Genomic DNA, 22,278 nt, shown 5'->3' with positions numbered 1-22,278 from the left:
AAAGTATCCGGAAATTGCTTTTTCTTTATCCTCTTTTATTATCCCATGAGCTGTTACAGACGTCAGACTATTTATATAACACAATGGACCTTATAGATAAGGTTTAACACCTGGAATGAGCTTAGAAAAACCTAGCTTAGAAAGGCTTTACAGCATCATATAAGTAGAACAATAAAGACGTTCTGACATTACAAAATACAATAGAGTATTGTATTGTAAATAAGTTTTCAAGTGGCATAATGAAAATGCATGAATGAATCCAAATGTATTGTGTTGCTAAATCTAAAATGCATAAGGTGAGTATAGTTTATTTATTTATTTATAATAATAGTAATAATTATTATTATTATTATTATTATTATTATTATTATATTATTATTATTCACATAAAATAACGTAAAGGTGCATATTATAGTTATAGTTTATAGTTATTTTTAGACAATATTTATTGGGAAAACCCTTATTTCTAATCACAGCAAATAAAAATGTGTCATATAGAATGTTAACATTTTATTCAAACTCAATATATCCAAAGATTTTTTTATTTTATTTTCATATATATATAACATTTATATAAATGACCAAACATAAGTTTAACTCTAATTAAAATGTAACATTTATCATAGAAAGCAACAGATGTCTAAAATTCCTAGCGTCGTCTGCAGATTTGAAGCCAAATTATTGTATAAATTTATGAACCAAGACCTCTCGTCCAATCCGCTGCGGTAAAAACTCATTTACATGCAACTGTCAGGAATTCGAACCAATCAGAAAATAGAGGGCGTGGCCAGTTACTCCGCCGGTGTAATAGCTCTGTCTGCTTTTAGCTTACTCACAGAAGAATGGCGGCCGCCGCTTGCGGTCCTCGCGGCTGTCCGAGGACTAATTCAGCCAAACCACACAAAGAACTATTGCGAAAAAGCCGGGATTCCCGTCGCAGACAAGCGGCGCTGTTGTTTCTTACTAATATATCTTTGGACGGACGCCCGGTCTACAACCTGAGCAATGGACTCGTTGGCCCCAGGGAAGCCGACAGCCGGTGTGTAGATGTCGGCGCTGCGGCGGTGGCGGGTCTCCCTCTGTCGACAACCAGCAGCTACGGAACCTTCACTCAAGTGTCATCCTCCATCAGCGGAGGAGCTGCTACCCCTACACCGAGGACTAATACTTACCCTGCTCCTCTGAGCCCTCCTCCGGCGTTTAACCAAGGGAGCAGCGACGTTTTCACGGAGGATGGAAGATCAGATCCTTTGTCAGTCCAGGCTCCCCCTCTTTCACCGACCACTGGACCTCCGAATACGGCTTTGGGATCCAGTAAATCCCCCAGCCAGTTCCCTGGCTCTAACCCTGTGCCTGATCCCCGTCAAAGGTGGGTTTTGTTCTTGTTACGCAGGTTAGCAAACAATGACAGGCGTATATTATTTCTTATATTGTAAGCATAAATGACATATTTCATAACAATTGTGGGGCAAATGTTCAATCTATAGATGCACACAAACCTCTATATAGTTGCATTTGTCTTCAATTGTATATGTAATAGGCAAGCTATATGATTATTCACAAAGTCTATTACGTGTTTGATCAGACTATAAAGAGGCTTTGGTTTGATTTTGTGTCATGTGAGTAAACAGCCATTACTGAATCTGGCCTGTTTACCAATGTTTACAATTGTTTTATGACTTTGAGGCTGTGGGGATTTAAACGGTGCATATTACAGTGTCCAAAACAAAACAAAAAAAGAAAATCTGCGAGGGGAAATGCTGACTTCCGCCTTATTGTAGAACTTTCATTTTCATCTTTGAGTTGTTTTCTAGGTAAGAGTTTGACAGGAAATATTTCTGCGATATTTGATAAACATGTCTCATTGGAAATGGTAAAATTTTCAGATTCTGAATCCTTAACCCTAATCCTATTATATATATTATTTGAATAATATTTGAAAGAAGTCGCAAACAAATACTAAATAAGGCTTTTTTAAATTCATCTTTAAGAGGACAAGAAGATATTCAGTAACGTGTCACCAGATAATTTTTTAAGTTCTATCATCTGTTAACGTTTAAAAAACCTAATCTAATATTGTATTTTTTATGTTTGTGGTTTTGCAATTGAAAATTTATTTATTTGTTTATTTTTTTATGGAAGGAAATTAACGTTTTCATACAATACAACAATAAACATTACAGTTTCCTTATTTCTTGTTTTGTTTTAACCCAAATCCCTAAGACCTGAACATCCCAAGGCAGCTTAGCACAATAATTAGGGTAAAATACCATAATTAAACTGTCTGAAGTCATGCATGTCTTGACGTAACCGTGATAATTGAATATTTATTAATTTAAAAAATTGTCTTGAAAATAGTTTTTGTTGCTGACATGGCATTAAATAAAAATATATAATGATGATCTTTAAGAGGAAATCAAATTATGTATCCTTTAAAAATAAATTTTCTAAAACATTCATTCATTCATTTTCTTTTCGGCTTAGTCCCTTTATTAATCTGGGATTACCACAGCGGAATGAACCGCCAACTTATCCAGCAGATGCCCTTCCAACTGCATCCATACACACTCATTCACACACACATGCACTACGGACAATTTAGCTTACCCTAGTCACCTATACCACATGGTTTTGGACTTGTGGAGGAAACCGGAGCACCCGGAGGAAACCCACGTGAACACGGGGAGAACATGCAAACTCCATACAGAAATGCCTACTGACCCAGCCGGAGCTCGAACCAGCGACCTTCCTGCTGTGAGGCTATTGTGCTATCCACTGCGCCACGTGCTGCCTTTTCTAAAACAGTCTATATCAATATAAAATATGTATCATAATTAAAAAAAAGTGTTTCTTTAACTGCATTTTTGTAAATTAATTAATTAAAATTTTACTTTATATATATCATAAATCCGTATTAAATTCTTGGTTAATTTCTACACGATAACTAATACACTATGACACTAACTTAGAGTTGGGTCTCAGTCCAGTTTCAAATGAACCCTTTAACTGAAATATGAACACAAGAGCAATCAAACACATGTAAACTGACCCAAAATATGACATGATGTCATAAGATTTGACCATAAAGGAAAGACTTCTCAAGTATTACTTTTCAAACTTGCAGTGTTGCCCATTATAGTTAAGTAGTTCAGTCTCTTTCTTTGTGCAATAAATAAATTCCTTGCTGTTTTGAGACACATTTTATAAGCTTTTAATGAATTCTCAACTGAGAAAATATCATCACAACCCAACAGGATGCAACACAGTTTTGGTTATTCAAAAGTTCTTTAATAAAACATACATCATAAAAGTTTTTTTTTTTATCTTAACAAATTACAATGTGCATGTTAAAGACATTTATTAAATAAATGAATTAATAGGAACAAGTAGTATGAACACATCTTAATAGAGATTTGTTCAGGAATCAGACTATTCAAGTGTTGATGATGTGGTGGAAATTCATTTATATTCATTACTCAGTTAAACCATGCGTGACTAGTTTGATGTTTGTTCTTTTATCTTTCTATGAAATTGTGTAACTGATACGAATGGACACAGGAGAAGGAGTGTGGAATGCTAGTTGTCCCTTTATCTTATAGAGAGCATAGGTCAGAAAGGTTAAGCACCCTAACATAAGTACGATATGGCCTGATAGGAGGTCAGACTGAAATATACACGAGTAAAAAATCAAATATGTGAAGAAGATAATCCATGATGCATGTTTCTGGATGTCTACGTAAGCAGTAGAGGGAAGAAATTAGATAAAAAGGAGAACGCACTCTTCCTTCAGTGTCTCACTCTGCGGAGTCATGTGTTGCTGTATGACTGTTTGACCTTCTTTGCAAAGAATAAAACTTTGAAAGATATTTTAGGTAAGAATTTGTCTTCTTGACCACAGAGAGAGCTTCTTTAAAGAAAATAGCCACTGCAATGATGTGTATATATTTAATTATTTATATTTTCACAATTGGCACTGACTCTGGAGTCTTTCATTTGATAATCAGACTGCTGTGGGGGTTTTTTTTGTTATTAAAAATCTCCTTATAAAAGTCATTCTCTCATACCACACCAAAGAATCACCTTAAAAGAATGATTAAGCGCATATGAAGTAAAGCTATTGCTTAATCATTAAGAGAATGCTTAAAATGTACATGTCTGTATAATCAATGCGTTTTCCGACCTACTTTAAAAGCCGTTTGTGACTTCGACAACAACAGTGATAAGAGAAGCCCCCTTAGGCAGATTAACATGATGATATCACTCCTGTCATACATAACTAAGTGCTGAGTCAGTAAAAAATATATCCTAAAGGCCGTCAACCAGTCAAGACAAGCTTCATCTGCATGATGTTGCTCATGATCGGCCCTCATGATCTCACTGCAGAACATGCACGCATCATTTCCTGTCTGTCTTTTTCTTTTGTTGCTTGCCTTTCATCTCTCCAGCTCCCCTCACCCTCTCATCTCTTTATGTAAGATCTTCTGATGGACTGATGCTGGACGGGTTGACCTTTAAGCCTTCATTTAAAGTCAAAGGCCGAGAGATTAGGACTTTTTTTGCCTTAATTTAATCCATCGCTGTTTATCTCCAAGCTTAAATAAATTCAAGCCGCATGTATTTATATTTTATTACATTCTTGTTACAGGACACGTAACCTCTCTGGATCTCCAGGACCGAAGGTCTCCAAGAAGGTGCACTTCATCAAGAATATGAGGCAGTATGATACTCGAGGGAGCAGGTTAGTTTGCGGCTTTGGGAAACTTTATTCCTTTGAGGAGTACTTGTACTTATTTTGTGCTTCCAACAAATTTTTTAAATTACATTTTAGCGAAATGAAATAAAAAGCTAAATTTGGTCCTCTGTTGAACACCATTGATTTAGACTACCCATTTAGAAAAATGATACATTGAAATACATGAAAATTACATATATTAGAGACTTAATGCTCCAGTTTCCCCCACAGTCCAAAGACATGCGCTATAGGTGAATTGGGTAAGCTAAATTGTCCATAGTGTATGTGTGTGAATGGGAGTGTATGGGTGTTTCCCAATGATGGGTTGCAGCTGGAAGGGCATCCCCTGCATAAACAAAATGCTGGATAAGTTGGTTGTTCGTTCCACTGTGGCCCAGATTAATAAAGGGACTAAGCTGAAAATAAAATAAAATGAATGAATGAATGAGATACTTACTCCCAGGGCGTTTTTATCAATGTTGATATTTAGCCGCACCATGTTGGTGTTTCGCAACATCTACTTTTTACAAGGTGATCATTAGCCTAATGCTTAACCCCCAACCTGGAAGACCAGAATGCACAAACATGCACTACTGACAACTTAGCTAACCCAATTCACCTATAGTGCATGTCTTTGGACTTCAGAGAAACTGAAGGAAATCCACACAAATACAGGGAGACAACACAAACTCCACAGAGAAATGCCAACTGACCCGGTTTGGGCTCGAACCAGCAACCTTCTTGCTGTGGCAAGCCCATGCCCCACCCACATATATGAGATATAAGTTCACATTTGGATTTTACATGTATAAAATATGAAAATTGTGCAACGTATATTGCAAAAATAGCCACTTGCATATATATTTTTCAACCAATAGACAAATAGTCAAGTATAATAGATCAAATTTATTTACAGTATTCAATGTTTGAAGTGTTTATAAACCTTTCATCAAAGATGTCCTGAAACAATTGAACAACAACCATTCTTTTTGATTCACTTCAAATTTTGACTATTGTATGTTTATGTGGCCAAAATTGAACACGTATATAAAATTATAGCTAATGTATTTAAGCATATATGTGCATATTTGTAATTCCAGTTGTTGAAAAAAAATATATATGTAAGCAGCAATCTTTGCAATAAATTGAAATCTATGTTGCATAGGTGACATTGTTTATACACTTCAAGTCAGAATTGTTAGCCCCCCTGTTTATTTTTTTACCCCAATTTCTGTTTAATGGAGAGAAGATTTTTTTTCAACACATTTCTAAGCATAATAGTTTTAATAACTCATTTCTAATAACTGATTTATTTTATCTTTGCCATGTTGACAGTAAATAATATTTGACTAGATATTTTTCGAGACACTTCTATACAGCTTAAAGTGACATTTAAAGGCTTAACTAGGTTAATACGGTTAACTAGGCAGGTTAGGGTAATTAGGCAAGTTATTGTATAATGATGGTTTTTTCTGTAGACTATGGAAAAATATAGCTTAAAGGGGCTGATAGTTTTGACCTTAAAATGGTTTTCAAAAAATGTAAAACTGCTTTTATTCTAGCCAAAATAAAGCAAATAAGACTTTCTCCAGAAGAAAAAATATTATCAGACATACTATGAAAATGTCCTTGCTCCTGTTAAACATCACTTGGGAAATATTTAGAAAAAGAAAAGAAAAAAATCAAAGGGGGGCTAATAATTCTGACTTTAACTGTATGTTAAATCCAAATATGAACTTTTACGTCATGTCTGTAATTTGCATATATTAACATGTATCACTTCACCTTCAAATCAATGTGCTTTTTATAATTGATTCCTTACTGTTTTAAGACATAATTTTATTTGTTTATTTTGTTTTGTAATTTTCTGGTTTTCTTATTCTCAAAAGTCATTGTTGATCTGTTAGGCTAAAGGTCCTTTATTAGATGTTGCTTATCAGCTTTTGGGTTGGAGCATTCAGATAAAGAATCAAGACTTGGAAAAGTGGAAGCTGGATTGTTTCTGCAGGCATAAAGTTCTTTGTTATATAACCACTCTCATGCTAAGTGAAACAGTGCAGCTTCAGATGGTCTCTTTGATTCCTTCGCTAACTCAATAACTGGCATAAGTACTCACTGGATAACTCACTTAGGTTCTTGCAGAGACCAAATGGGGGATAGATGTGTCTGCCTATACGGGGAACAACGAGGCTGGATTAAATCAATCTTGAATGGAGCCATATATAGCACTGGCATCTTCTGCAAGTAGTACTGCACCTTGGCAAAAGCCATTAAAATGTAATGAAACTGTTACGTAAGACAAAGTGCTCTTTCTCCTTCAATCCTTTCTTTCTCCCTCTAACATACTTCCTTCCTTCTGTTAACCATGCCATAAACCAAATGACTTTTATATCGTGCTTCAGTAAAGTGTTCTTTTTTGCAATGTAACAACTTTATTTTAGCTATGAATCTTATTCAGGTTAAAAAAAGAAGAAAAAAAAACAATTATAATAATTTTCTCAAAATAAGTAATAACCTTTATTTAACCAGGCAAGTAGAGTGAGAACCAGTTCTCATTTACAATGATGACCTGGCCAAGAGGCAACATAAAAAGCAAATACAAAGCAGCAGGGACTTTGGGTTTCAAAGGTTAATAAAACAACTAGTGCAAATTTCCACATGTTTTCTGAATGTTAAGAAGTGACTCCAAATATTGTGGAGTTTTCACTACAAGAGTTTTGTAAATGAACAGTTTGTCGATGTGATTGAGAAGAAAGACCATTTGAATAAAGAATACAGTTGACAGTGATAAGTATTGAGTTGCGCACCAGAAACAAAATGAGTTGCTGCATGGTAAATAACATCCAGTTTTTGAAGCTGATCTGTAAATTAAATCCCTATAATCCAAAATTGGCAATACTGTTAATTTGACCAAATGCTTCTTTGAAGAGTGCGTAAAAGAAGATTTGTTTCTGTACAGAAAACCAATACGGGCTTTAACCTTTTTGAGCAGTTCATTTATGTAAGTTTCAAATGACATTTTACCATCTAACCAGATTCCAAGATATTTGTAGCAGTCAACATAATCAATCTCCGTACCGTCCAATGAGGGATTTTTAGGAGGAAACTTAACATGTGGTACATTTCTATTAAAAACCATACATTTTGTTTTATTGGCATTTAAAACTAAATGAAGATTGGTAAAAGTGCATTGGATGTATAAAAACTGGCTTGCAGTGAAGAAAGTGCTGTAGTCAGAGAAGAACTAGATGTATAAATGATTGTATCATCAGTGTGTAGATGTATGTCAGAGTCACCTGCAGCAGAAGCAATATCATTAATATAAATGTAATATAAATATAAAAATAATATAAATATAAATTTTAAAAAAGTCATGTTTTTATCATCTTAAATGCCCTGCCACTTAATAGATAAACCTTTTATGACTTTTTTATCTTATAAAAGTGAGTTTATATCTCACAAATCTGACCTTTAATTCTTTTTCTGTTTCAGAATTGAAAGATTAAAAGGCAATTCTGACCTTTTTGGCCAGAAATTCTAAGAAAACTTGGGTAAAATCACAATGCTAAAATGAAAAAGTTTAAATTATGAATTAAAATTTCCGAATTGGAAGCAAAATAAATCTCAGTTGTGTTATAAAATGCTGCAATCATTTTATTTCATCCCATTCCTGGTACGAGCTTTTATACCAGTGGGATGTATTCTAATGTCAATTTATATATATTTTTAAATACAGAATTACAAACACAGCAAATCTACAATGCCTGGTTGTTCATTTACAAGTCTCTTTCCAAAACATTCACTCTCTCTGTTCCTCTCTGGTGGATTGAGCAACGAATCTCCATCTCTATAGATGATATCATCACATCTTCGAAGAAGCAGTTAGACCTCTACCGGAAGCACTGAACTACCCAACAGCAGTGTACTTAATACAAAATTAATAATCTGCATTCCGTCTCCTAATCTGATTGTCTAATAATCCTGGCGTTACAAATAATTTGTTTTTTAAATTAATTACTTTGCTCTTTTGTAAGTGGCTTTTAATAAATGCGTTCGTCTTGTTAAAAAAAAATTAGAACCCAGTCCAGGAGACTCGTTACATGCAGAATTATTTGAGATGTGTTGGTTGTTCTGCAGTCAAATAGTATCTTCAAGAAATAAATGAGTCTGCAAGTTAAACACAAGTCTGAAACAAATCAAAATGAGTCTAACAATGGATGAGGTTGTTCTGTCTATTATAATGTTTTTTGGAGGGGGCAGTGGCAAAAGGTGGTGATGGCTAACAAAGCTTGCAAATGAAGTAGATGGGTGAAAAAAAAAACTGCCCAGCTACTGACCACACAAGTTTATCAACAAAAGAGTTTCTTTGCCTGAATGGATCCACAAAGGCACAGTTGTTGAGATCCTGTGCATTGCATTTGCATCACAATTAATATTTCCACAACCTCAAAGATCCACATTACCTTTATAAAATAAAGCAGAAAATGTTTGTATTTTCTCCTGATACTATCTTGTACATTACACAAAACACAGTTTTACCCTCAGGCTCAGTGTCACATTTGATCATCAAGCATGAAATCCCGTCTTCACTCATGTGCACATTCACCCCCAGCCTCATCACATCAGCAGTAATGTAATATATGGACACTTTGACCCCATCGTGAACCCTCGTCACAAGCTGCTGACCTGTTCATTGTGAAGCCCTTCAGGCCCCTGGGAAATGTGACCGGGTTTGTTGTGTAATCAGATTTAGTGAAGCTTAGCAATCTGTTATGGCATGGAAAGCAACATGCTGCTTTTAATTGACAGTTTGTAGATCTGTGATTTATTTATTTATTTCTTAGCTCATTTTGTCACCCGTTTCATTCCAGTTCCATGCTTTGGGCTGCATGTTGTTTTGCACTTGTTGTGGCATGAACACGGCTGGTGTATTGTGATGGTTTGATGTTTAGACTGATGTTGTCTATTCTATGTGCACTTGCCATCTGTGTCCTGCAGGGTTGTGCTGATCTGTGCCAAGAGATCCCTGTGTGCTGCTTTCTCTGTATTGCCCTATGGAGAGAGTTATCACATCAGGTACAGAGCCGCCACAGTCAGCCAAACAACTCATTTCATATCATGCAAAGCCATACACACTTGAGAAATGGGCAAATCAGCTGTTCTTTTCTGTTATTCTGAAACCTGGACTGTGAAATACGGTGTTTCAAATATGAAATGATTCATTTAGAATTGAAGAAAATGGGGTATCACAAAGCTGGATGATTAGTGTGTGTATATGGTTTCAAAGGAAGATGTTTTCATGTACACTATTGTTCAAAAGTGTGGGGTCAGTACACCTTTAATTAGGGCTGGGTGATATTGCAAAATAAATTATCATGATATCATGTTTCATATCATTCGATATCGATGAATATTTTTTTAACAATACAAATAGGAATATTAGGATTTTATTTAACCACTTTATTTTAATTTACAAACATTACTACCAAGGCAAATAGTTTTAATAGTCAAAAACAAAAATATTTAAACAATAACTGATCTCTTTATAATAAAATAAACATAAGTGTTGGAGACTCTTAAAGTTATAATAATGATAAATAAAATGTTACAAAGTGTGTGCATCGGTAAAGCGTAAATACTGAACAATCAAAGCAAACTTTAATGTGTGAATAATAATGATACAGTAAACCTCAAACTCTGTCAACAAAGCAAATTATGAAAATCAAATCTGAGCTTTCATAAAAAGGAACCAGCTATCATTATTCAGATACACACTGCAACATTATAGGTTGTGAAGTTAAATGACTTTATAACCCCCTTTGCTAAAAACTCTTTCAGATGGGGTGCAAGTGGCTGGGATGCACAAGAAAAGACATCCTTTTTTATTTACTCCTCACTGCTGCTATACGGCTATTCTGACCTGAAGTGACAAGCGCGTGCGGGTAGATTTGCTTGACCATTTACAATGGACTTTGCGCTACTTCAGTTCTTTAGTTCTACTTGCATGAATTGCGGTTCGCTCGCAGCATTCGGAAAAGTTCCGTTTCCAGCGGATGGAAAATGCACAACATGTGCGTGTCGCTCCCATATGCGGGTCGTGCAAGTCGCGCACCTCCATTGGAAATGACGAACTTGCAACCTAAGCTTATTGGCATTTCTTCCAAGGCGCACGCACAGCAGCAACATTTTAATAAATACCGTAACTACATACTGAATCTTTTTTTTTAAAATCGATATGGACAATGGTGTTTGGTCAATAAATATCGATACCAATATTATCGCCCAGCCCTAGCTTTAATTTTTATAAGGTTTTGGAACTTTTTAAAATCTTTTTGTTCAGCAAGGATTAGGGCTGCACGATATTGGAAAAATCTAACATTGCAATATTTTTTTATTCTGCGATTTTTATATATTACAATATAAATACAGTTTCACTAGATGAGTTGAAAAACCGTTTTGGAAAGAATTTATAATTTTGAAATTTATAATTTTAATTTAAAATCATTTAAAATGATTCTGTAGAGGAGTGCATAAAATATAATAAACAATCTACAAGCATAGATAAATTCAATAAAGCTAAGTATGCAACTTAAACAGCATTTTGTTTTCCGAGGAGTTGAACTGTATTCAGTTATACAGGAAGTAAATAATCAAATGCTAATCAAAAATAATACTGCATAGTCTTCGTTTTATAACCAATTCAGTAAAATAATTTTTTAAGGGTACAAATGGTACAGGTTCTTATACCTGAATGCTTTTAAAAGCCTCACACAGTCACAGGCCTCAAAAAACACTTTCAAAATGATCAATTATAGTTCAGACTCAACATTGCGTATACTCATGATGGGACTATTGCAAATGATCACATTGCAATATCGATGCTAAAATGATATTGCGCAGCCCTAGCAAGGATGCATTAAATTGACCAAAAGTTTACTGTAAAGACGGGAGTGTTACAAAATATTTCTATTTCAAGCAAATACTGATCTTGAAACAGGAAAAAAAAGCTTTTAAATGGCCGTGTTTGTCATATTTGATTATGCTTGGCTTAACACGCAAATTTGTCTTTTATCCCCAGAAAATTTGTCCTTTATCTTTAACATTGAGAATTTCATTGTGAGGAAGTTTTAACGTACATTATACAGTCCAAAAACTTTCATAAACAGAACATTTATATGCTGCAGTTTTCAGTGTGCATAAATTTATTTAACTTTTATTTGATAACTTATTGTTATTTTAATGTAATCATTTGTAAATCTGAAGCTTCTGTCATAGAGAAGCAATGTACTCTTTCATATTTGAAGATCATGTTTCTTAATGGCCAACCAGAAACAAACAAAATTCCTTTTATAATTAAATAAATTATTTAATTATAATTAATAAAATAATACATCTGTAAATTAGACAAACTACAACTTTTGATTGAGAAACATAAATAAAATAAAGTTTTAATGAATAATGAATTATTTCTAAGTTTTAATACATTTTCAGTGATTAAAACTTGATAGATTGAAGGGTAGTTGCAAAGTATAAATAATTTAAATGACACGGTTACTGGTTCACAGCAGCACAGTGGTCTTTTTATTATGTAAAGCATTTCAATTTGTCGTCAGGTTATTCTTTTCTAAATATGCCTCTCAAATAAACAAATAAAAGTAAATAAAAATGGTATTGATGTCATGTACATAAAATACATGCATAATGCATCATCCAGCTTTGTGTAAGACTCTGAGTAAGATCTTATACTTGTTTTTTGGCATTGCAGAAATCAGTGATTTGTCCACCTGTCACACGTCTCCCAATCACATCATTCACAGAAACGTGTTTTTGTTTTTATTATTTAACTAATGCATTTCATCACTTCTTAAGAACACAAATGCAGTATATAATTTAAGCTTTAATATAATGACCTTATTTACAAACAGTCGACTGCAACCTAAATCTGGTGAATTATCAGGCTCCTCTGATGACTTTCGCATCAGGCAGTCCACATTAAGACAAAGCAGCCTTTATCTCTGAATTTCTGAATCAAAGAGGTTGTTTCAGTGTACTCAAATGTTATCAAATTCTTACTAATAATATCTCATCTGTTTTGCAGTGACTCTAAGCTAGAAGCGCAGAGACAGAGACACTCTTCTGGTGGAGGATCTGATATGGTTCCTGGACTGGAGGGTGTGGAGGTGGACTTTGGAAAGGTTAGATGGGATATTTCTCTAAGAACATTGAGGAAAAAGTGCTTTCAGATAGATTCTTAGTTGTCTGTTGTTATCTGTTTCAAAGAATGATTGTGTAAGGATTGTGCAGTTCTGGGCTGCTGGCTGTGTGTAGACTTTTTGCGCAGTGTATATGTTTGTGTTTATGCTGATCGGCCTGGATTTTTGTGCATTGCAGACAGTATCGTATGCCCGTTTCCTGCTGCCAACTAATGCCTTGGTGAGGCTAAAGAGCAGTGGCCAAACTGACATCAGCACAGCTCAAACGCCAATGTCACGAAACCGTATCAATGGGCAGAAGAACTTCACCCCGTCCCGAATCAGCAGCACAATTGGACAAGATACAGGTCTGTTACATGGTCAGATAGAAATATGTTTTCATTCTAATATTTGTATGTTTATTCAGATTTGTATTGTGGGTCATGTGCAATTGTTTTTTTTTACTTTGCACTCTTTTGAATTAAATTAAAAAGATGTTTAACCAAAATGTAACAAGATAACGGGGATTAAAAATATAATCCCTGGTACGCCCGCGCTCTTTCTTCCCAAAATATAAACCAAAACACAAAGAATTAACAAGAAAATATGGTTTATTTATAGAAAATAAGGAGCAAAATAACATCGGGAGGGGTTGGGCCAAAATAGATGACAATAAACCAAACTAAGTTAGAGCAAACTTCCCTGAAAATTTACCCTCCATGTATTAACAAATCAGGAGAAAACAAAAATAATAAACAGAAGGCACCAAACCTCCCTACAATGCTCCAAGCCAGAAAGGGAGACAGAAAACCGAGTTTCTCCGGTTAGAATGTACAACTTCACATCGGCATCTCACAAAGTGTGGTTTATTTATAAACTAATTTCGAGAGAATCCTGTGCTTATGATTGAGCACGGCTGGTACCGCATCAGCTCCGTATATTGCACCAATCAGATGAATACTGGCACACTATAAATAACCAGAATTTTCTCCCGGGTTTCCGGTTTCCTCCTACCATTGAAGGACTAATTGACTACTCAAAATTGCATCTTAAGACCACTCTTAGCCAGCTTTATCTCGGCACGTTTACAAGCAGGAGAGTTCTCGTGATCTACCTGAGCTCAAACTCCACTCTCGCCCTTCAAACGAGAGGGAGCCCTGGGCTCGAGGATATTCTGAGCTCAGGGCTCTCTCCCGGGACAGCATGCCAAATACACTTTATTATCAATCATCAGCTAAGTGTCTTGAAACGCCATATAAGAGACATCAGCAACAATAACTCGTTTTCATCACTCAAGCAACAACATCTCCACAGAGAATAATGAGCAGGGAATCGAGAGAGAGAGCAGGGAGCCGCTGAATCCATGTTCTCTGAGGTTTTAAATACGGCCACCACTGCAAGCTTGAACACGTCAAGGAAAATGTTTCCTCATTTAACACCAATTCATGCTTTAGTTGCTTGACATAAATTGCAATGTATGAGTTGCAACTAATCACTCTGGACAATAAAAACAAAAAAGCTAAATAGAGTGTGTACACTTAAAAATCCCATGAAATTCAAATAAAGTTTTTTACATGTTAGTATTAATATTGTTAGTTTATAAGATATCTATAAGACAGTGTGCCCCAAAACAGTGACAAAATTCACATTTAGAAGATATAAAAGTGATATAAACATGTAAAGCTTCTAGTTTGTCACTTCCACCTAAATGAATCAACAGTGTCTCATCAAATCCAATCAAATGCTCTCTAGTATCTGGCATGCCCCGCTCCCTTCAAGACGCTTCTCATTTGCTTTTCATTTGATCAGCTTGAGCTCAACCACTCTCACTGTCAGGGCGGTGATAAAACAAAATGCTGTTGGCTGTTTAAAAAAAAAAAAAAAAGAGGAGCTTCACTATCTCCCACCCGCTCTACGTGTTTCGGTTGAGATTACGTCAAACATCAAATAAAAATGCATATTTCAAAGCACTTCACTTTAATCATTGTTAACTTTTTCCAGGTGTAGACGAGCTGTCAGAGTATGATCCCAACTTACTGAGTGACCCTCAATGGCCTTGTGGGAAGCACAAACGAGTCTTAATTTTTGCATCGTATGTGGTAAGTCCCTCGATTAAACAATCACTTGTAATATAGCGCCAAAAAGGAGCAGCATGATAGTGATTCTTTATCCCTGAACCCAGCTTATAAGCTATATCAGATCACATCAGCATGTCATATGATAACCCTAAGGCCACAGTATGGTCGAACAGCTAAAGGCATGAAGCATGATATCCTCTGTATCGCAGCTGACTAGGCTTGAGCTGTGAAAGTTAAAAACCTCACTGCCACAGTTGTGTTTTAGTAGCCATAAACCCTTGTTTTATGGCACCTATAATAAGAGTCCTCTTGTCCCCTCTAGACAACGGTTATTGAGTACGTGAAACCATCTGACTTAAAGAAAGATATGAACGAGACATTCAAGGAGAAGTTTCCACACATAAAGTTGACATTCAGCAAAATCAGAAGGTAAATTCATTTTTATATCAAGTTTATGGATAAAGGGGCCTTAGATTTGTTGCTTTTAGTTCATGTTTGATGTTTGAAAGAAAACTGCCGTCATTTCCATATGTCTGAATTTACTGTTATCCAATGCACACTTGTAGATTCATGTTTAAAATCATGTGCTAATCTCAACATGAATATCCGTTTATTTCGTTAAAATAACAATTAAAATAAAATTTAAACAGCATTTTAATCTTTTATTTGAATGACATTTTTTAAATAAATTAAATTAAAATGTAAATTGTATTAACTTATTAAAATGTACTTGGAATTATTGGAATGGGAATTATCTGCCCGACAATATTTAATTGGGTGAAAACCTTTAGTTTTATGCCTTACTAAGAATATAAAAATACATATAAACACATTTAGATCATTTACTTTAGTACTTACTATTAGAATGTGAAGAAACTTTCAACCAGTACTGCAAAAAAATGTTTCTTAAGACAATCACCTACCTTTAACTAATATAAAATCTAAATTTTCTATGAAGTAGCTTGAAATGTCATTTAAGTGATTTATATATTTAGAGGTTTTTATTGTTATTCTGTACAGTATATTGATCCTAATTAGTGGTGATGTACAGAGTGTTTGCCACACCCCACACTCTCTCTATTGGTTGAGCTGCATGGTGATTGACAGAGGCTCAGTTTTTACCCTTTTGAAAGAGATAAACCCTTTGGCTTTATTTATATGTCTTACAGTTGCCTTTGTTTCTCTCCACAGTCTGAAAAGGGAGATGCGTTCAGTGAGTGAGGAGTGTGGCCTGCAGCCGGTGACCATCGCAATGGCTTACGTTTACTTTGAGAAACTGGTTCTGCAAGGGAGGCTCAACAAGCACAACCGGAAGCTGGTGTCTGCCGCCTGCGTTTTACTGGCTGCCAAGATCAGCAGCGACCTCAAGAAACAGGAGGTCAAGCAGCTGATTGATGTAAGTGAACTGAAGATAATAAAATATGAAGCAGTATGACAGCTAAAAATGAAGCGAATACTCAACTGGTGTTTAACCCTAGAGCAGCCCAGGAAAAAAAATCACAGTTAGGTTCAAACATTTACAGACCAATTGCATAGGGAATTATTAATATTTTGGATGATAAATATAGCGCTACGGTGGCGCAGTGGGTAGCACAATAGCCTCACAAGGTCGCTGGTTCGAGCCCCGGTTGGGTCCGTTCTGTGTGGAGTTTGCATGTTCTCCCCGTCTTCGAGCGGGTTTCCTCCGAGTGCTCCGGTTTCCCCCACAGTCCAAAAACTCTCGCGGTACAGGTGAATTGTACGCGGTACAATGTAAGTTGTGGCAACAATTCAAACATTGTACGCGGTACAGGTGAATTAAATAAACTAAATTGGCCGTAGTGTATGTGTGTGAATGCAAGAGTTTATGGGTATTTCCCAGTGTTAGGTTGCAGCTGGAAGGGCATCTGCTGTGTAAAACATATGCTGGATAAGTTGCTGGTTCATTCCGCTGTGACAACCCCTAATTAATAATGAGACCAAGTCGAAAAGATAATGAGTGAATAAATAATAAATATAGAATTTTTTACAGTCACTTCTCAACTTTGCATATATGCAGTGTTTGTGTGGATATTTTGTACGTTTTTTAAAATCCATTTACTACACAAATATGCAACTACGCCATAATTTGGCCTAATGAAAATTATTTTTATTTAAAAAATCACAAAAATGGACCAAAATTTAATATAAAAGGTTTCTGAATATTGGGTTACATTTTAGGAATAAAATACTGCCACACACACACTCCATGTTGATTTTGTGCTTGAGTATTAATCTTTTATTTATTTGTGATAATTTTTCAGATTTATACCTGTTTTGTAGATTTGTTTTTTGCCAGTTTCTATAAAAATGTTTTCTGTTGCAGTCATACATGTGTGTGTGTGTGTGAGAGATTGTTGATTGTTGCTCTTGACCCAGGTGTTTGCAATTATTTAATTTTTTTTTACTTTTTTCATTAATTTTCAATGTTTGAGGCCCGTTTGACCCAAAGAAACCTAAACGCTGATTATTTACATTCTTTAAAACAATCCAGTCCAGTTTTTTTTGTTTTAAGTTAGATTTTAAGGAAAAGTTGGAGTTTCATGTCCCTGAGATATCGTAGAAGCTTTTTCCAGGATATAAAATGGTATAAGCACTGTGATAGAATCCTGTGACGTTTTTGCATGAGAATACAGTTTTGTTTTGGTGATTTTGTGTGTATGTGTGTGTGTGTGTGTCAGAGATTGTTGGTGAATTGTTCCAATTATCATTTGTGCTCTAAACCCAGGCCTTTGCATTTTTGTTTTCTTTTTCCATTCATTTTTGACTCCAAGGAACCTAAATGATGATTTTTTTTACACACCTTGGACAATCAAGTCTAGATTTTTGTGTTTTAAGATAGATTTTTTTAGAAAAAGTTGGAGAATTATTAGCCCCCCATTGAATTTTTTTTTTCTTTTTTAAATATTTCCCCAATGATGAACAGAGCAAGGAAACTTTCACAGTATGTCTGATAATATTTTTTCTTCTGGAGAAAGTTTTATTTGTTTTATTTCGGCTAGAATAAAAGCAGTTTTTTTAATTTTTTTAAAAACCATTTTAAGGTCAAAATGATTAGCCCCTTTAAGCAATTTTTTTTCGCGATAGTCTACAGAACAAACCATCATTATATAATAACTTGCCTAATTACCCTATCCTGCCTAGTTAACCTAATTAAACTAGTTAAGCCTTTAAATGTTACTTTAAGCCGTATAGAAGTGTTTTGAAAAATATCTAGCAAAATATTATTTACTGGCTTCAGGGCAAAGATAAAAGAAATCAGTTATTAGAAATGACTTATTAAAACTATTATGTTTAGAAATGTGCTGAAAAAATCTTTCTGTTAAACAATATGGGGAAAAAATAAACAGGGCTAATAATTCAGGGGGTTTATTAATTCTGATTTCACATGTAAATACACACACACATATATATTTATATTAGAGATGCTCCAAGTGTTTGTTTACAAGCAGAGGAAGATACATGCCCTGGTTATATATCAGCAGCGCTACAACACACGAGCAATGTTTCCAAATGCATTGTTAGTCATTTTTCTTACCATTTTTAAAAATCTGTTTTATAACTATAATAATAATACATTTTATTTGAAGTGCCTTTCCATTTTATTTTTCTAAAACTGCTTCTGACCAATACCTGTATGCAACATCCTTAATTTATTAGGTAAGGCGAGATCTCATACGTAACGGGTAATTGTGCTTATGCAATGGCAAAGTTATATAAAGCCTGAAGAATCAGAATCGATATCGGCCGATCACCATAAGTAACTGGTACTCAGTATCGGCTGCAAAAATCCTGATCGGAGCTTCCCTAATATATATTAAAAAATAGAAAATATTCATCAGGGTGGGCCTGACTCTGTGGGCCGATTAGTGGTTAAATGTCGTGTGCCCTTTTTTTTTCACACGACAAAATCCTTTTTATATCCTGGTTGTGCTCATCCATGAAGTGTTATTTTTAGCCTGTTGGTTGCTATTCACTGCCATTTATATGGATATATATGGTTTGAAAAAGAAAGGGACTAAACATTAAACAGCAGTGGTTGAGTAAATGATGACTTCATTTTCATATTTGTCAGAACCACCCCTTTAATAATTGACATACTAACATTCTCTTTTCTATTCTCTCTCTTTTTTTTTTGGATCACCCTGACCAGAGGCTGGAGGAGCGTTTCCGAATAAACCGTAAAGAGTTGATTTCCCTGGAGTTCACGGTTCTGGTTGCCTTGGAGATGGCACTTTACCTCCCAGACAGCAAGGTCATGCCTCACTATCGCAGGCTGGTGCAGCAGGGCTGAAATAAAGAGACACTTAAAGAGACGGTACACCCCAAAAATGAAGATTCTGTCCTCGTTTACTCACCCTGGTGATACTTTAAAAATGGTTTAATTACCCATACTGTATGTTCTGCGAAGAATGTAAGCAGATCACTGATACTAGGAAGTCAGTGTCGATTGGTTTCCAACATCATACAAAACATCTTCTTTAGTGATCAGCGGATGGAAGTGGAGGGTGAATAAATGATGGCAGAATATTCATTTTTGGGTGAACTATCCCTTTAAGAGCTTCCCGTGGACCAGAGATTTGATTTTCATCTCATTCTGGAAGTTTTTTGTATTATTTATTGATCAAACAGATCACAAATATTTCTAGTGGTCTCATCTTCAGTCGTTTACTTTCTTCATGGAACTGATTTTATAAATCATTTAGAAAGAAGCTTACTTTAAGCACAGATTTTTTTCATTTCTTCTTTTGTAAACCATCATTTATCAAAGCCTTTTCTTAAGGAATCGCTTTATTTATGCAATATTTTATTTATGAAAAATCTTCATTTTAATTTATGAACACTGACTATATTTTCGATGACCTCACATAGATGTTTTTTCCTGCTTTTTTGATGGATTTTGGCATATGTATGGCATTCCGATGCGCATCCAGCCATGCACTCTATGTTAGAGATGACATTTAATGAGCACATTAATTGTGCTTTTCCTTCTCTCTCTCTGTCTTTTTAAAGTCATCAAACATTTATCAGCTAGATCAGGCATGGGCAAACTCGATCCTCGAGGGCCGGTGTCCCTGCAGAGTTTTGCTCCAACACTAATCAAACACACCTGAACACCCTAATTAGTGTCTTCAAGATCACTGGAAAGCTACAAGCAGGTGTGTTTGATTAGGGTTGGTGCAAAACTATGCAGGACACCGGCCCTCCAGGATCGAGTTTGCCCATCCCTGAGCTAGACTGTGGTTCAACAGTGGTATGATGTTCTTCGAGCAGACACCTCAATGAATTTTAAGTAGCATTGAATGTAAAAAAATATGTGAGTGCCATTTTTAACAGTTTGTCTCATGTTTAGAAACTTTCCCCCAGTTTTAATGCACTGCACAGCTGGAATTTATGTGCGACCCTAATGGTGGACGTTTTAAACGGTACAGTAGTTTTTACAAATAACTCCACACCTGTATATTCAGCTTCTGTGTATTTGAATCACTGACGAAATGACTGGGTGAGTCTGTTTTGTGTTGTGCAGTGTTAAAATATGACCTAACCTTTCTGAATCTTTTTGATTGATCTTTCTGATTGGTTAGTGTTCATATAATATCGTCTTTTATCTCTTCGGTGGTTTGGAAATGTTTATACACCATAGGAGTGGCCTATGTTTACTTACACAACCTGGACAGTATCACAGTGTGCAGCATTACCACAAATATGCAACATTGTTTAATTTTATTTATGTTTTTGGAAGAAGCAGAAGCACAGTCTCCATCTAGTGGTGATATTTTTAACATGATGGTTTTGTATAGTGCGTTTGCTCCTTTCCCTCAGGGATCCAGACTGGTTGAAATTCACATGTTTGAGGGCAATATCAGCTATAAGAGGGTAATTAAATTGGAGAGAATTATTGGTAATCACTTCAAAGTATAAATCTTCTCTGAGCATTGATGAATGAAGTGCCTTTTCTATTTCATCTGTCATGCCATTTTCTACACATCTCACTTATTTAATTCTTATTTGAAAGTGTAATCGCACCCCTGGACACATTATGATTGTGACCGTAGGAAAACCAAGAGGCGTGTTGATGGAAAACCTCACTTTATGTGAACGCATTCACTCCTGTGATACTGTTGTAGAAGTTTTTTTTCCAGGATGTAAAATGGTTACAAGCACTGTGAAGGAATCCTGTGAGGTTTTTGCATGAGTTGGTTTTTTTGGTGATTGTGTGTTTGTGTCTGTGAATTTCTGCCAGATTTATTTTTTAAAATGGTCTATTTTAGCAGAATGTCTTTAGAATGATGTGAGGCTGGTTTTGCATCGCCTGATTAAATAGCGACAGGGTTAAAACTGAACCCAAAAAAGCGCATTGGTGTTTATTGGGTGGTGTGAGCCAGCGTTTTAGTTTTGGACTGAACTGTTCACAGGGTTCGATCTGTTGTGCTGTGTAGATGCTGTGTTTTTGTCTTTTTTTTCTATTTGCATTTATAAAGATGTTTTTAATTGTTCGACGGTGTGGCGTTTGATTCAATTTTATATAGGTCTAAAAGATGATTGACATGTTTATAATATGTGCATGTCATAAAACCTTCTGGGCCTAGTTTTTCCAAAAGTAATTTAGTCAGATTTTAGATCACGGATTGGATCTTGGAAATGGGTGTTTCAACATTCAAGATTTTGAATTAAGATCAGACCATGTCAACCAATCTTACATTTGATTTGGATCAAACCTGCCCTTTGGGTTATTCAAAACTTTGAACTCCGATTGGGATCTATTTGATCCAAAAAAAAACAGGATTATCATGATCCCATCAGAAGGGTGGATTCAGTTTTGTTTATAACCAAATAAAATAAAAAAAGTTGTATTTTTTAAAGTGAATGATCACAAACTTAATGGTTACTGATGATATATAAATTCCTTCATATTTGAAACCTATATGAAGCATGTCAGATCTAATGAGATGTGGTCAACAACAACAACAAAACTATATCACTGAAGCTAAGCAGGGCTGAACCTGATTAGTACCTGGATGGGAGACCACATGGAAAACTAGGTTGCTGTTGGAAGTGGTGTTAGTGAGGCCAGCAGGGGGGACTCAACCTGCGTGAATCCTAATGCCCCAGTATAGTGAAAGGGGCGCTATACTGTCAGTGAGCACCGTCTTTCAGATGAGACGTTAAACCGAGGTCCTGACTCTCTGTGGTCATTAAAAATCCCATGGCACTTTTCATAAAGAGTAGGAGTCTAACCCCAATGTCCTGGAAAAAA

General features: G+C 35.4%; 1 protein-coding gene across 2 annotated transcripts; it reads left to right on the top strand.

Moving 5' to 3' along the window:
* Positions 1-842: 842 nt before the first annotated feature.
* On the top strand, positions 843-21,518 carry cables2a (Cdk5 and Abl enzyme substrate 2a). 2 transcript variants are annotated; one of them, XM_056449774.1, is made up of 9 exons: positions 843-1,369; positions 4,646-4,738; positions 9,731-9,808; positions 12,831-12,927; positions 13,124-13,292; positions 14,926-15,023; positions 15,325-15,431; positions 16,194-16,398; positions 19,174-21,518. In XM_056449774.1, exons 1-9 carry the CDS (start codon positions 843-845, stop codon positions 19,312-19,314), a joined length of 1,515 nt encoding a protein of 504 aa, XP_056305749.1. In that variant the 3' UTR covers positions 19,315-21,518. The 2 variants fall into 2 exon arrangements, with proteins under 2 accessions (XP_056305749.1, XP_056305750.1); XM_056449775.1 differs by lacking the exon at positions 9,731-9,808.
* Positions 21,519-22,278: the final 760 nt, after the last annotated feature.

The sequence above is a fragment of the Danio aesculapii genome, chromosome 23 (genome assembly GCF_903798145.1).
Source record: "Danio aesculapii chromosome 23, fDanAes4.1, whole genome shotgun sequence".
Lineage (NCBI taxonomy): Eukaryota > Metazoa > Chordata > Actinopteri > Cypriniformes > Danionidae > Danio > Danio aesculapii.
Note: the sequence above shows the minus strand (reverse complement) of the source record. Positions and strands in the feature narration are given on the sequence as shown.

Bases quoted from the DNA above. Each gene is read 5' to 3' on its own strand.
- cables2a (XM_056449774.1), top strand. From the start codon at position 843: ATGGCGGCCGCCGCTTGCGGTCCTCGCGGCTGTCCGAGGACTAATTCA. The intron at 1,370-4,645 runs GTGGGTTTTGTT...TTCTTGTTACAG, and splicing joins GTGCCTGATCCCCGTCAAAG to GACACGTAACCTCTCTGGAT. The intron at 13,293-14,925 runs GTCTGTTACATG...AACTTTTTCCAG, and splicing joins CACAATTGGACAAGATACAG to GTGTAGACGAGCTGTCAGAG.